The 17,517-nt window shown below is 31.5% G+C and overlaps 1 protein-coding gene across 1 annotated transcript in view; it reads left to right on the top strand.

The window, feature by feature from the left end:
* LOC124354604 (double-stranded RNA-specific editase Adar-like) overlaps window positions 1-17,517 on the top strand; it is an 83,069-nt gene that overhangs the window by 13,738 nt on the left and 51,814 nt on the right. The window contains 2 exon segments of the mRNA XM_046805195.1: window positions 1,092-1,162; window positions 12,809-12,932. Coding sequence (XP_046661151.1) covers window positions 1,092-1,162; window positions 12,809-12,932 — 195 coding nt within the window.

Raw genomic sequence — 17,517 nt, 5'->3', positions numbered from 1 at the left:
TCGTCTTCGTGAAAGAGAGAGTAAAGGGTTGAGGTGAGTTGACAGTGAAGGCCACTTGCCACTTGTAAAAGTGTCATGATTTCGTGCTGGCCCACTGGCCATCATATCAGTAGTGATCCCCTGCTTCTACCTGCTAATGTGACTTTTAATAAATGAGATTTTTATATGCTACTCCGCAATTTCATGATTTGACTTGTTAGGTTTATTATGAGCTGTTGGTGTGAATAATGACTTTGTATATATATATATAGAGAAAGAGAGAGAGAGAGAGTCTGAAATATGACACCAAATTAAGTCATACTTGTAAAATTATTGAAATTGCAATAAATAGTGAACAAACAAAAATGTAGATACATAAGCATGTATGTATATGACTACCATCTTTATATTCATTTACTAAAAAGTCCTATTGACTCTGAGAGAACAAATAAAATAACATCATTTTCTTATCTGCTACTTTCGTTCAGTTAATAATAACGATAAAGTCGCAGCTGCAGTTCGCGATCACTGCTGGTCTATCAGCTACCGCAGTTTCTTACTTGCTACTTTTGTTTAGTTACTAATAGCGATACTGCTTGTTATCATGTGCTTTCACTATTTATACTAATACTTATTTATTGTTATTATTATTTGGGGATTCTTACTCTAATTATTATGTTACACATTGTTAGTAATATTTGTTATGGAATTTGTTTTATAAAATAGCTTCTTTACATGATCTTTTTTGTTTAAGTAATGAGAAGTGTAAGATTAATTATTGTTGATTATCTTATTAATTTTGAGCTAAACAAAAAATTAAACTGTGTTAAATTGTTAAAAAATTGTTTGTCCGTAAATAAAGAATGATTTGTAAAATCTTTGAAATCTATTGACCACTTAAAAGTCACATGCCAGCTTTAGGTTAAAAATTAATTATTTTCTTTTTTGTTATTGAGCAGAGGTTTACCAATCATCATATTAGTTTTTACAACCTGCTATATTTAGTATTTTGTAATGGATTTTGTTATTGAAATAAATCAAATTGAGTAATTAATTATAGTTGTTACTGTCTCACAGTGATTAAATTATTTTCAAGACTGTTTTCTCTCCAGGATTCTCGAGCTCAAGCCAGACTGGAAGTGAGGATGGCAGTAGTTCACTATCGTCCCAGGTGTCGAGCTTGGTAAGTGGAATTCTTATATTACTGTATTAAAATGATAATGGGATTTCTGACATTTCCTACTGTTATATGTTACAAAAATTGAAATGCTATCAGAACTTATATCTGTCCTCTTCGTCTGGGGCCAAAACTGTCCAAATTTTAATGAATACAAGTCAAGCTGACTGATTGTTTGAGGACGTAGAGGAGTAGTAGGAAGCAGTTTTTATTGTTGAGACATGCTTGTAAACGGCAAACTAATATTGGGGCTTTTTAAAACACAAAATGGAAAACTTGCACTGTATTATCATATAAACTAAAGTTAAATAAGATTTCTTTATAAATTCAGTAAATCCAAGTCACAGTAAGAGACACATCAGATTAATATATGCTCAATATTCCAAATTGATTTTCAAATCTCGTACATTTTCAAGTATTTCATTTTACTAAATAAGTTACAGCAATTCTCTGCAGGTTCACTCTAGTCTAAATCTGTGTAGCATTTGCTGGTACTAATATTAATAAAATCAGATGAAAAGTTCTAAAAAAACTGTTACAAATTAATGTTATAAGTTACAAAAAATACTAAAAGATTATCAATATTAGACAATTATCATATCATTTAATAAAATCAGTTAAAAATTTCTAAAAAACTAGTACACATTCATAACCATATAAAAAATAACCTTTTGTAATAATGAATAATGTATATTTATTGTCTTTAAGCATTCATTGCAATAATTGACAAGGTAAAAATTGTAATACATAATTCTGTACATCGTTTTTATAGAACTTTACTACCTAATTTACCCCTGGAACTAGTGTTAATATTTTTTCAGTTGGCAGGCTATTTAATTGTTTTTATCCGTACTTTGTAAAGTTTTGTAAAGAATAAATTTGTGTTATAAACCTACGTGTGTAACACATTATTTTGTAAAGAAGATGTGAAGATAATCGTGGTATCTGCATAAACAAAATTTTTGAAAAGTTGTTATACTGTAAAAAGTGGTATAAAAAGTATTAGCATCTAAGATAGCCAATCTTTCTTCATTTTATCTAGTTTGAGAAAATATATAATGGTATACAGGTTTGAGTACGAACATTTTCAAAAATTATAAAACAATATATGACACTAAATGTTTACAAAATATACCAGAGAATTATGTGCACTACAAAGTAATCAATAAATTAGTAATCATTACCTGTAAGTGTAGGTTCATAGGTGCATAGGCGTAAAGTGGTGGTGAGAGTGATTAGTTTCAAAGAATCTAAAGTTTCTCATGTAAATTTTGATGTAGAAATATTTCACTGACTATTAATTTTGCAATAAATAAATACTAATTTTGAACTTTTGCTGAAATATTGGCTTAGTTTGGAGTTCCAGAAAGTATACTGGGAAACCTGAATGTCACTGTCAAGGCCTAGGTTGTCTGAGTCTGACAGGTCAACAAGTTCTCTAAAGTCAAAAATCAGTAAAATTTTGGGACATCTTTGAAACGAGAGTCGAAAACAAAGTTGTAACAAGCTGTAAACAAACATGATGACCATACCCATGATATATCACTAATATTATGGCTCCAAAACACTTTCCCTGCACTACACAGTAGGTGTACTAATTACACCAAATCATGTATAAACCATGAAATTACAAACAAAAACGCTATATATTGATTTAAAAGCATCCATAACAAACTTGTATATAAACAATAAAATATATAAACAATAAAATAATATTGTTTATAAGTAATTAACAATATTTTGTGAAATAAATACATTTTATGACTAAATATAAGATTAAAACATACAGACACTAGCGTCAAAATGACTAGACGAAGATGAATGTTTTGGCAATTTTATGACTCACTGTGATATCACTGTTTCCAAAACAGCAAAAAAATTCACCATTGAGATCAACAGTTCTTTCAGTTTTAAATGGTATATAAATAGTGGTGGTAATGTTGATATATGTATTATATGAACTGTCAAAACTGGTGTGTGTCAGATCAGTATTATAATGTTTGATTGCCACTACAGAATGATTTGGATTGACATTATAATGTCAATTGCCAGTTCCAGGGTTAACAGCAACTGTAGTACATTGGTTTTGATGATATTGTCATCATCATGGGACTGACCCTCAAGATACTTCTTCAATTAGAAAAAGAGTGGTAGGGTCATCCATGTCAAATTAACGAATGATATGAACCTTGACCTCTCAGATTTTGACACTATTGTGGAGGTTGTAATTACCAAGACTAGCTAAAATGCAACATATTTTTTCTGTCTTTTGGTTATTGAGTGATAGATAGATTTTTTAATTCCATACAAAAGCAGTTTTTGGTCATGTCTCATTACGTTGTTTATAAAGATAATTCTTCAAAACAAGACAAGACAATTCTTTATTTTCACATTCATCAAGAAGGAAATGGCGTCAAATACATATTATCTTAAAACATTTTCCCAGGTTTGTTGTCATTAGCTGCCTAGGTCTTCATATTCTCTGCGAGTCGGCTCTCCAATTCAAGAATTCTTTTACTGAGTTAAAGGGTCTCTCTTGGAACCAGGAGTGCAGGCTTTTCTTCAACTTCCTTCCTTCTATTTTCTTCAGCTCATCAGGAAGATTATTGAAGAATATTGCTCCAGCATAGGTTGGTTTTGTTTCAGAGAGAGTTAACTTGTGGATCGGCAAAGTAAAGTTATTGGCATGCCTAGTATTGTAAGAGTGAATGTCGTGATGCTGTTGGACATTATGAGTTGTAGCTATCATGATACACTGTACAATATAAAGGCTGACTACTGTTGATAACCACTCTTTGAATACCCCTCTACAGCTCTCTATAAATCCCAAGTCTTAGAGGCTTTTTTTGAAGAAGGAGGATTCGTTGGAGATTTCTTTCAGTTGAACCACCTCAAACCGCTAAGTCATATCTCATATGGCTTTCAAACATAGCATGATAGGCTGTTATTGTGACTTTTGTCGTGCTTATAGCTTTCGCCCTTTTTATGGCATAAATTGCTGAGCTAAGCAGGCATAAGTTATCAATATGATTTAGCCAAGAGAGTTTGTCATCAACAATGATTCCAAGATAATTAGTTGAGCTGAGAGATTGAAGATTTGGTAGATCTGAAATGTCATCCTTCTTGTTCCCAAATGAAATTTGTTTCATCTTTGATTCATTGAAAACCAGGTCATTGTTTCTACAGTAGTCCATAGCAATGTTAACAGCAATGTATGAATTTATTTCTAGATTTTCCACTGAGCTATTGGCAGTTAATAGCATAGAATCGTCAGCATACATGACTAAATTACTGTAGAATGTAAAACCTTAGGAAAATCATTAGTAAATAATATAAAAAGTACAGGCCCCAACATAGATCTTTGCGGTACACCACGGTCCATTGACAGGACCTCAAATCTTGAAATTGTAGTAACTCTTTTTATGGTCTGAGTCACTTCTACAACCTGGTGTGTTCCTTCGAGGTATGCTGAGAACCATGAAAGTGCTGTTCCTTGGATTCCTAGATGGAATAATCAGGTCATGGCTTAGACAATTAAATGCCTTACTCAAGTCAAGTTGCACTCCCACTACATTATTTCCAGCCTCGAATGTTGTCAACAATGTGCTCAAACAGATCTACTATTGCAGTCATGGTGGATCGTCCCTTAATAAAACCATGCTGTTTCTCTGTCAAAAGGTTGTTTAGTTGAAGATGCTTGAAAAGTCTAGAGGGTACAATTTTCTCAATAATTTTTGGTTCAGTTAGAATCAAAGATATTGGCCTAAAATTTTCTATAAATAACTTTGGAAATTTTCATGCTTAAGGGGAAAGTACATATGCAGAAGAGACAGTTGTGTGATATGAAGAAGCGGTACCGCTACTTCATTTTTACAAAATTTTAGAATTTTTGAGGATATTTCATTTAAGCCAAAAGAGGATTTTGTTTTTAGTGAGTCTATTACTTTACTTATTTCTTCAATTGATGTGGGTTCCATAGAGGTCAGTGGCATTTCAACAGGTGGGTTCTGAACAAATTGTATTGTTGGGTTGATTCACAGGTTCTGTTTGAGAGTTTCATCAGCAATAGTTGAGAAATAGTTGTTAAAATGGTTGGCTATATCTTTAGGGTCGTCAATTTTGTCTCCGTTTTTAACTATGAAGTCAAATCCAGAAATTGTGTCCTTGTGCTGATGATTTCTCTCGCTGTTTATGATCTCCCAAACAGCCTTATTTTTGTTAGCAGCATTGTCAATATGAGCAGCACTAGCCTCTTGTCTTAAGGTCCTTGGTTTTAAGTCATAAGCCTTCTTTAGCTGCATAGAAGTTTGTTTATCCTCTTGGCTGCCAGAAAGACAATATCTCTCATTTGCTTTAAGAAAATATTTCTTTAAGCGGAGAGCTTCTTCGTCATAGCACGGTCGAGCTTTTAGTTTTGCCACAACTCTGAATTTCTTGATTGGACAAGTGAGATCTAAAACGTATGTTATTGTCATCACTCAAAAACCCAAGGCAGAAAAATGTAAAATTTGGTATTGTAACTAGTCTTGGGTAGGTACAACTTCCATACAAAAAAATCATCAGAATATGAGAGGTCAAGGTCAAAAATTATTTGTTCATTGGTTGATTCAAAATGGAATAACATGGTAGTCACTGGGCACTAGATTTGGTTTGTATGGATAATTTATTTTCCCCAGCCAGGTATTGTGAGAGATCATAAGTTCATTTTGCCATATTATCATGGGGAAAAATTACGTCATGCTAACGTCATTTTAAAATTACTCAGCTGTCATAGAACAATAAAAAAAAAACGAGTACTGTGTTCGGCAACTCTTTGCCTTTCTAATGGTGTATGAACCACGTTGATACTTGATTGTTTATGTACTATAACAAATGAGATTAAGCAGGGGATCCAAATCATTAGGTATCCAATGATTGGTATTTAAGGAACAAAAATAAACAACGGATATCTGTTGAATGGCAGTTGGATGGTTAAAGCTCTTACCCATTTGTGTGCCATTCCATCACTCATGTCCGTACACTTAATAATTAATTTTCAACTGTTTTCATGCCTTTAGAGTCAAGAAAACAAATAACATGTATTTCACAGGCAGAGTGATTCTCAGTTGATGGAGACATTTTACATATGTAATAAACAGATATAAACAAGATTGACTTTTGGATGTATAGAAAAGTTTACTATACAAATAAATTAAAAATTCTAAGATAACCAAAATGTTCAAAATTTGTGTTAGGTTTAGAAAAATATATATATTTGTTTTTTTCAATATGGCACAGTACATAAACTGGAAATAATACATGAAATTTATAATTTGTTACACTGGAAACATAGTTTTTAGCATGTAACATCATATTATAATATATCTTTTATCATTATAACATGTTCTTAAGTACCTAAAATTATATCAATAAAGATAAATCACTTGACATGATATATTTACGTCAAAACACCACATAACAAGGTCAAGTAGTGCCGGATCTCTCAATGAGTATAAAGGAACAAAAATAGAGATCCCGCTATTACATGTGACAGAGAGACAGGCAGGTACACGTGAGATAAGGATTGATATATATATATACATATATATATAACATGTTTTTTTTGTATAAGTAAACAATTTTGGTTTGGTTTAAGTTGTACCTGAAAATCAAGAAAAGGTTTGTTAACATTTATATATATATATATGGAAAACATCAACTAACACAATAACTTCTCTCCTTTACTGAAAATCCAGCATTGCATTCCTCAGGGATCTATTTTTCCCTCTACTTTTTTCTTATGCTACATAAGGGAATGACCTAGTTTGCTGAATGGAAGCCCTCATAATAAAATATGTATGTATATTTAGAGACGAGCAAGTGTAAATCTGAGCACTTAAAATTTAAGTAAAATAACATTTTTCTTAATCAATTTGCAAATCAAATTAAAACCAATTTTATAGTATTTTCAACTATTTATTGTAAGACAGTGAACCTCGTATAATATTTAAAAATAAATTATAAAAACAAGTAGATTTAATAAAAACTAACATTTTTTATTAAATGTTTGTTAAACATTTAACTTGGGATCTACATATTGACCAAGTTGTTAACCTTTAGGATGCTAACGTCTGATTGAACGGACCATCAAAGTTTAGTCGAAAAATACTAATGTCCGGGCTGCCAAGGTCCAGTGAAAACTGTCTACAGCCAATTTATCAGCCTTTCAGGGGGAAAAAAATCTTTATAAAGTTATTTATGATAGGAACTTGAAAAATTTGTTTAAACTGTTTTGGATGATTTTTGAAGTACATAAGACTATCTGTACTCTATTTCAAAGTTGGTAGTCTAATGACCTGGACATAGCTGTTTGTTCTTATTTGTCTATCTCACCAAGTAAGTTCTCAAAAATGTGCTTTTAGTAGCCAGCTGATTGAAAAAGTCTCCCCCAAAAAAATGTTGAGGCCAAAAGTGAATTGAAATATAAGAAAAAAAAGGAAATAAAGTGTTTATTACCAGTGAGCCCTCTATCATCTGTGAGTACAATATTCCTTTATCGGTGGAGTAGACATGTCAGACCAGATGTTGTATTAACTGTATTTCAATAATCATGAACTTGTATTGAACAAGCGTCGTACACTTAAATATTGGCTGAAAGTGCCATTTCACATTTTTTGAAGGATGATTTTAAAATTATGTATCTTATATAAAAACAACACAAACAATCCTCTATCAAGACTCAATTGCACTGGTTGATGGACTTGCAGCTGAGTGGCTTGGTGACCAAGTGCCAGTTCAAGTGTAATGTGCTGGTGATGAACCCCTTGACAAATTGTCGAATGGGAAGGAACGGAATTGTTTTGTGTACGGTAGTTAAGTGCAGCCCAAGGTGGAAAAAGAAGAAAAGTAAGATATTTTTGTAAAAATTGCAAAAAATGTTTCCACTCATTGTGTTTTCCTAAACACGCATGTTGGAAGTGATGTAAACAAATATATATACATATATTTTTAAATAATTTTTTGACACAGATTTACCTTTATGGTAGTGAGAAAGCGTCTCATTTTAATACTATGTAAGATTTCCTAACTTATTTCCCATTGTAAAAGTAATTTTAGTTATATTACATTTGTTCTAATGTCAAAACTAACTAAAAATATATTTTGTGAATTTTTTCAAATTTCAAGTTCTTAATATTTGTGAGAAGTCTCAGATATAATACACTACCACATAAAAGTATTACTGATTGACAAAATTTTGTTTACGTAGCTATATTTTGGTCTAAAGTGAACTCTTTGTTTTAATACAAATGTTTTGGTTTGCCATTACCACATCATAAACACATTTGCCTATACAAAGTGCTATTCATATTAACACTATTCAATAGTGCATATAATCTGCTACAAAATGTTAAAAATCATTCAATTTAAACATACAAACTAGGGATAATACAGAGCAAAGCATAATAGGTTGCAAATATGTCAAAACAGGGTTGGCGGTTTTTGGCTAGGACAGTTTTTTTCAGGCGGGACGGGTCAGGTCTTAGGCTTTGGCGTCCAAAGGGTTGAAAGATTTAATTAGGCCTAATCTGTATTGTTTGTAATTCATAAAAAAAGATTCTCGACTCCGTAATGTTATTTGAGCTATGCATCTATGGAAGTACTTCAAAATTGTATCTAAATAGAATACTTTTATTACTAAAACATATTGTACATCTCATTTTAAGTCTGAATTGGAATGAGTCAGTGAGTTCCTCGCTTGGGAATATTGACTGTGTACAGTCATAATATTTACAAGCTATCTTATACTCAAAACGGTTATGTATGTATTTCAAATAAATTGCCCATATTGGGTGCTAACCATGGGTATTCGGCTCACATCTATGGAAGTACTTCAAAATTGTATCTAAATAGAATACTTTTATTACTAAAACATATTGTACATCTCATTTTAAGTCTGAATTGGAATGAGTCAGTGAGTTCCTCGCTTGGGAATATTGACTGTGTACAGTCATAATATTTACAAGCTATCTTATACTCAAAACGGTTATGTATGTATTTCAAATAAATTGCCCATATTGGGTGCTAACCATGGGTATTCGGCTCACATCCATGGAAGTACTTCAAAATTGTATCTAAATACAATACTTTTATTACTAAAACATATTGTACATCTCATTTTAAGTCTGAATTGGAATGAGTCAGTGAGTTCCTCGCTTGGGAATATTGACTGTGTACAGTCATAATATTTACAAGCTATCTTATACTCAAAACGGTTATGTATGTATTTCAAAAAAATTGCCATATTGGGTGCTAACCATGGGTATTCGGCTCACATCTATGGAAGTACTTCAAAATTGTATCTAAATAGAATACTTTTATTACTAAAACATATTGTACATCTCATTTTAAGTCTGAATTGGAATGAGTCAGTGAGTTCCTCGCTTGGGAATATTGACTGTGTACAGTCATAATATTTACAAGCTATCTTATACTCAAAACGGTTATGTATGTATTTCAAATAAATTGCCCATATTGGGTGCTAACCATGGGTATTCGGCTCACATATGGAAGTACTTCAAAATTGTATCTAAATACAATACTTTTATTACTAAAACATATTGTACATCTCATTTTAAGTCTGAATTGGAATGAGTCAGTGAGTTCCTCGCTTGGGAATATTGACTGTGTACAGTCATAATATTTACAAGCTATCTTATACTCAAAACGGTTATGTATGTATTTCAAATAAATTGCCCATATTGGGTGCTAACCATGGGTATTCGGCTCACATCTATGGAAGTACTTCAAAATTGTATCTAAATAGAATACTTTTATTACTAAAACATATTGTACATCTCATTTTAAGTCTGAATTGGAATGAGTCAGTGAGTTCCTCGCTTGGGAATATTGACTGTGTACAGTCATAATATTTACAAGCTATCTTATACTCAAAACGGTTATGTATGTATTTCAAATAAATTGCCCATATTGGGTGCTAACCATGGGTATTCGGCTCACATCTATGGAAGTACTTCAAAATTGTATCTAAATACAATACTTTTATTACTAAAACATATTGTACATCTCATTTTAAGTCTGAATTGGAATGAGTCAGTGAGTTCCTCGCTTGGGAATATTGACTGTGGTGTACAGTCATAATATTTACAAGCTATCTTATACTCAAAACGGTTATGTATGTATTTCAAATAAATTGCCCATATTGGGTGCTAACCATGGGTATTCGGCTCACATCTATGGAAGTACTTCAAAATTGTATCTAAATACAATACTTTTATTACTAAAACATATTGTACATCTCATTTTAAGTCTGAATTGGAATGAGTCAGTGAGTTCCTCGCTTGGGAATATTGACTGTGTACAGTCATAATATTTACAAGCTATCTTATACTCAAAACGGTTATGTATGTATTTCAAATAAATTGCCCATATTGGGTGCTAACCATGGGTATTCGGCTCACATCCATGGAAGTACTTCAAAATTGTATCTAAATACAATACTTTTATTACTAAAACATATTGTACATCTCATTTTAAGTCTGAATTGGAATGAGTCAGTGAGTTCCTCGCTTGGGAATATTGACTGTGGTGTACAGTCATAATATTTACAAGCTATCTTATACTCAAAACGGTTATGTATGTATTTCAAATAAATTGCCCATATTGGGTGCTAACCATGGGTATTCGGCTCACATCCATGGAAGTACTTCAAAATTGTATCTAAATACAATACTTTTATTACTAAAACATATTGTACATCTCATTTTAAGTCTGAATTGGAATGAGTCAGTGAGTTCCTCGCTTGGGAATATTGACTGTGTACAGTCATAATATTTACAAGCTATCTTATACTCAAAACGGTTATGTATGTATTTCAAATAAATTGCCCATATTGGGTGCTAACCATGGGTATTCGGCTCACATCTATGGAAGTACTTCAAAATTGTATCTAAATACAATACTTTTATTACTAAAACATATTGTACATCTCATTTTAAGTCTGAATTGGAATGAGTCAGTGAGTTCCTCGCTTGGGAATATTGACTGTGTACAGTCATAATATTTACAAGCTATCTTATACTCAAAACGGTTATGTATGTATTTCAAATAAATTGCCCATATTGGGTGCTAACCATGGGTATTCGGCTCACATCTATGGAAGTACTTCAAAATTGTATCTAAATAGAATACTTTTATTACTAAAACATATTGTACATCTCATTTTAAGTCTGAATTGGAATGAGTCAGTGAGTTCCTCGCTTGGGAATATTGACTGTGTACAGTCATAATATTTACAAGCTATCTTATACTCAAAACGGTTATGTATGTATTTCAAATAAATTGCCCATATTGGGTGCTAACCATGGGTATTCGGCTCACATCCATGGAAGTACTTCAAAATTGTATCTAAATACAATACTTTTATTACTAAAACATATTGTACATCTCATTTTAAGTCTGAATTGGAATGAGTCAGTGAGTTCCTCGCTTGGGAATATTGACTGTGGTGTACAGTCATAATATTTACAAGCTATCTTATACTCAAAACGGTTATGTATGTATTTCAAATAAATTGCCCATATTGGGTGCTAACCATGGGTATTCGGCTCACATCTATGGAAGTACTTCAAAATTGTATCTAAATACAATACTTTTATTACTAAAACATATTGTACATCTCATTTTAAGTCTGAATTGGAATGAGTCAGTGAGTTCCTCGCTTGGGAATATTGACTGTGTACAGTCATAATATTTACAAGCTATCTTATACTCAAAACAGTTCTGTATGTATTTCAAATAAATTGCCCATATTGGGTGCTAACCATGGGTATTCGGCTCACATCCATGGAAGTACTTCAAAATTGTATCTAAATACAATACTTTTATTACTAAAACATATTGTACATCTCATTTTAAGTCTGAATTGGAATGAGTCAGTGAGTTCCTCGCTTGGGAATATTGACTGTGTACAGTCATAATATTTACAAGCTATCTTATACTCAAAACGGTTATGTATGTATTTCAAATAAATTGCCCATATTGGGTGCTAACCATGGGTATTCGGCTCACATCCATGGAAGTACTTCAAAATTGTATCTAAATACAATACTTTTATTACTAAAACATATTGTACATCTCATTTTAAGTCTGAATTGGAATGAGTCAGTGAGTTCCTCGCTTGGGAATATTGACTGTGTACAGTCATAATATTTACAAGCTATCTTATACTCAAAACGGTTATGTATGTATTTCAAATAAATTGCCCATATTGGGTGCTAACCATGGGTATTCGGCTCACTATAAACACAACGTAGTAGAGTTTCACAGATTAGTGTTCTTTAAGAAGACATCCCATTTGGGAGCTAAATACTTAAACAACGGTTACTATTTATATTGTGTTTATTAATAACTTGGTGTAGTTAAAAATTAAGTGCTCTAAAAAATATTAACCTTTGCATGATTTTTCAGCTTTTATGAGAAATAGGAAGTATTAGTTATTTTAGAAAGAAAACTCTTAATTATGTCTGTTGATTATTGTTATGATTATAGATATAGAATATAAATGTTATGAATATGATGCCATACAATGTATAGACTATGTACTTTTATGTGGTTATTAAAGTGGTTTTGAATTCAATTCTCTTCAATTTTCAGGAATCGTCTCAATCATCTCTTGAAGGAAACTATTCAGAGGCAATGGACACCGCAGAAGTCAAACTGAAGGAAGAAGAAACAGCTCATGGTCACAAAAGACCTGCCCAACTAATAACTGCTACTGGTAAGTTGCATAGTGTTTGCATTTTAGAGAATTCGATTTAGATTGGACATAATTAGATGCTTGATGAATTAACAACACTGCTGATTGTAGTCTTGATGTGTTTGTATTAGGATTATCTATTCTGGTATGTATCATATGTTAAAACTATTTTCCGTTTTATTACGAGTTGTATGCATCACCACTAACGAGTTGAATGCTTTGTTTTATTTTTTGGAAAAGTTGTTTCAGATTTGTCTATTATCAATTGCTATATTAGAGTAAATACAACAGGTACGGTTATTAATTTTGGCATCTCAATGAAATAAATACTGTAAAATATGCTGTAATATGAAAAAAAGTAATAGCCAGCCATTTACGTGCCATCAATTAGCAATCATTCCAGGGAGCGAAATGTGAGCTCTGGTTTATGGAACACTTAACTGTGACATTTTCCCAGTTAGTGGCACACGGATATTATTAAGGTGTCGACTTAACTATATTAATACCTTCTGTATCTTGTGGAGTTGCTGTTTGATCGATCAATCAAAGTGTTTTATTCCCATTTGAAATAACCTAATAATACAAATTTTTAAATAAAAAATAAGTCGACAAACTAGTTAGTACAAACTACTTTAACTTAGAGGCAGAATTCTATGACAGGAATTTCAAAGGTTGTCCACCGCTATTATAAGTGCCTAAATTTGTGTGATGATTATGTAGAAAAGTAATATTTTACTTCATCTTTCACATGTATATAATAAAATGTTTTTCTTGTACTAGGTTTTTTAAAATTAAAAAACTGTCCTAACTTTCTGTATAGCTCTCGTTGTACTGTAAGGTTGCACAAGTTCAATTAATGGGGTGGGAAGTCAATCTGGATGGACTACATGAATGGCTGGAATTAAACATTCTTGTTATTGTGAAATCATTCTTAAAATCTAAGTGTTATATTGTAAGCTTTGTAATGTCTATATAAGAATTTGTATTTAAATAAAAATCATTCTTGGAAATAAATAAAGTTGTTTGATATTTATAACTTATTTAAATAGTAGACCTATTCATGTTTTACAACATGTTTATTTATAACACTTTAGGAATATCATACAACTCATACAATAGTAGTTCATTTTCAATATCTCTTGTTTAAAATTGGTGGCTGTTTAGGGTGTTGTTAGGTCTCAATTATTAAACTTAATAGAGGAAAAGAATATAGAGATTTGAATTCTCAGGTCAATAGACAATAGACTTGAGACTTTATTTGCACAATTCATAGAGAATAACATTAGCGTCAAATATACAATATTGAAAAATTAGAAAGAAAAAATAATTTAGTTGGACATTTATCAAAACTTGTTTATTTCGTGTCAGGTTTCAAGGTGTTCTTATAATGTTATTGACTGGTAGAATATAACAGCAGTAAAACGAATGAAAACTACAACACTGTCATAGTTGTTTATTTCGTGTCAGGTTTCAAGGTGTTCTTATAATGTTATTGACTGGTAGAATATAACAGCAGTAAAACGAATGAAAACTACAACACTGTCATAGTTGTTTATTTCGTGTCAGGTTTCAAGGTGTTCTTATAATGTTATTGACTGGTAGAATATAACAGCAGTAAAACGAATGAAAACTACAACTGGCATAGTTTCTAATTGATTCAAACTGGACTTGGTTTGAAGATAGTTCTTAGAAGTATTTTAAAAGTTTGTGTAAAACTGGTATCAAGGAAAAGATGGCCTTAAGATGGTGTCTATTTGCGTTTCTACATTTTTATCCCAATTATAGACTAAACCTAAACCAACATAGCTTACATATGAATTTTTTAGTAAATACTGAACCATCTAAAACTATTTTGATATTTCCACTTGTTTATCACTTAATATTCCAAGATGTCAGCCATTCAAGTTTGGAAAAGGAATGGTTGCATCTTAATTATTATGCATCATAGAGCAAAATGGTAATGGGTTTAGGATTTTCATATAATTTATAACAAATTTTGTTATTACAAGTATTTGAACCCCTCAATACCAGACCATAAGATGCGTTGGTTTTGTGCAGCTTTTAAAACATTTTCCTTCCTTTGTAGCCTTGGTATATTCTTCTGGAAATATGTGTTATTTATCCTAGACCTAAGCAACGTTATATTCAGAATGGTTACTCTACAATTTAAGTACAATTGTTCTAATGTATCTTGAAAGGTGAAATTTCAGTCATTTTGTAATGGAATTTCCTCTTTTGAATGGTAGTATGATCTTACTAAGGCTAATTTTTACCAATACATGACATGGCAATGTCGCGGATCAGGGCTACACATCAGTTGACAAATAAATGTTGGCTTAAGAAATTAATGGAATCTGGTTTGATAAGCAGTTAGTCTAATTGTTAAAAAAGTAAACATCAGTAACATGTACAAAATGTAATGTTATAAATAATATTTTATCATATTTACAAAATGTTACAGTAGATACCAAAGTAAACCCACCACAGATCTGGAATGTCAATGTAGATTGAACACATTTTGATACAAAATACTTGTTAACATACAAATAAAGCAGAAAGTGGCCTAACTCCTTTCCCATTGATGAAAGAAAAAAAGCATATCTGAATCTCTTTTGAATTCATATACTTGATTTAAAAATGTACAATAGTTCTAACCTTCTATATTTTGCATTTCATGTATTGATTGTGTTTCCATAAAGTATTGGAAATTGGCTTGAAAACATTGTTAGTACAAATTAATGGATGTGTCTGATAATAGCAATCATGAATTCAAAATGCATGAAGGTTTATTAATTTAAAAAAATAAATTATACAATTTTCTAAAATGTTATGAATTGAAGCACACAGTTTGAATTAATATGTATCTCTTTAATTTATTCATAACTTTAGTTGAAATTAACAAATGTAGTGTCTCCAGATTATCAAGACCTACCATCTTTGTGTACTGTTAAGTAAAGTGCTACTATTCAAGTCAGTTTTCTTTACTTTTACATATGAATTAAGTTAAATTACTGGAATTAATTTGTTTCTTATTAATGGTAGGATACGATTCAGCTTTATTTGTGTGATATTAATTTTATTAGTGGTATGTATTTGCTTTTTATGTTTAAAAAATAATATTAGATACTATTGCAATATTGCTATCATTACACCTGATTTCTTTGTATCCCTGTCCATTTATTTGGGTTGTTTAGAAGATGAAGTACGCATTTGTACCATTTTTTCTGCAAAAATATCACCACAGATAATTGCTTGTCAATCAGATTTCGCTTGTACTGAGTTTGTTGTGTAGCCTGTGAAATTTTAAAATAAATATGAGAAACTTTGCCCAGTCAAATTAGAATCAGAATCTTTATTACTTTTAGAGCATGTTTGGCAATCAACATCGTCAGGTACAGTACATACTTGATAGTCGCAATACAATCAGTGAGCAAAAGGAAAACAACAATTAATTTGTTTAGTGACAAATGCAATTTAGTAACATTGAACAATTTCGGTTTTTATAATTTATAGTTTTCCCATGTGATGCTGCTCAGATTTTGAATTGGTTGTAGCATATGCTCCGGTTCAAATAAAGTGTAGTGCCTCACGTTGGTTACAAGAAGTGTCGTGGGCCGGTTACTATACCGTGGGTTGAAGTCGCACCGTAGGTGAAATATATTAGGGTTGGTGTCATGGTTCGTGATCTAAATTATTGTCATTCAATGTAGGTTGGAATAAATGTTGTAGTTCACTTTAAATAATCTCAGGATCCAAGTAGCCTAAATCCTTGTGTAGATCAAAAACTCACTGTGTTGAATTTTGAAGATAAAGGTGATTGATCAATTGTATGTTTACAAGTGTTCACAGTACTTTCTGGATTTTCGCTGATTTAATAAACATTTAAATTGTATCAAAATGGCATTTTAATGTACGTCTTTGTCTTTACACTGAAATTTTTCAATCATCTCAGATTTGTCCAAATCGATTAATTTACTTAAAAGGTTTTAAATTTTACGAGTCTATTAATGTTTCCTGGCTTTAACTTATATTGACACTTACCAATTTTCTCGGCAAATGGGATAGATATTAAGTAAAGAAAACTCACTTTGTTATTTAGATTTATTTGCACACCATTAATAACTTAATTTCACTGATTTTGCTTTGTTTTTTATGTAACTTTATTGAATACACGTTATATCCCATCACCCTGTTGTAAATTTTTACTTTAAACAGATAATGTGTCCATGTCACTGTCAGGAGCATCTCTCCTATGTCTGTTTCGTTTGAGATATCCAGAAGGAGAAATATGAGATTGCAGCGTAGTGTCTAGGACAATGCCCCTCTCCACTCTCGTTCAAATCAGCGCCTTCACGCTTTAATTTAATCTAATTTGTTGTTAATAAATACGGAACTCCATTACGTCCACTATAATTTATCAATTTGAGTCTTTTCTATTTACCCTAATTATTTATCTATTAATTTTTTATTTTAATTTTTGCAACATGTGCTTTCTGAGGTCATTGCCCCTTCAACACTCAATTTGTCTCAATCCTCGAAATGAGCATGTTTGCCTAATTATATTTAGTACTTTTAATAAAAATGAATTTTACTTGTGTTTCACCCA

The sequence above is a fragment of the Homalodisca vitripennis genome, chromosome 1 (assembly GCF_021130785.1).
Source record: "Homalodisca vitripennis isolate AUS2020 chromosome 1, UT_GWSS_2.1, whole genome shotgun sequence".
Classification (NCBI taxonomy): Eukaryota; Metazoa; Arthropoda; class Insecta; order Hemiptera; family Cicadellidae; genus Homalodisca; species Homalodisca vitripennis.
The sequence above is the reverse complement of the archived record's forward strand: the minus strand, read 5'-3'. Positions and strand labels throughout refer to the sequence as shown.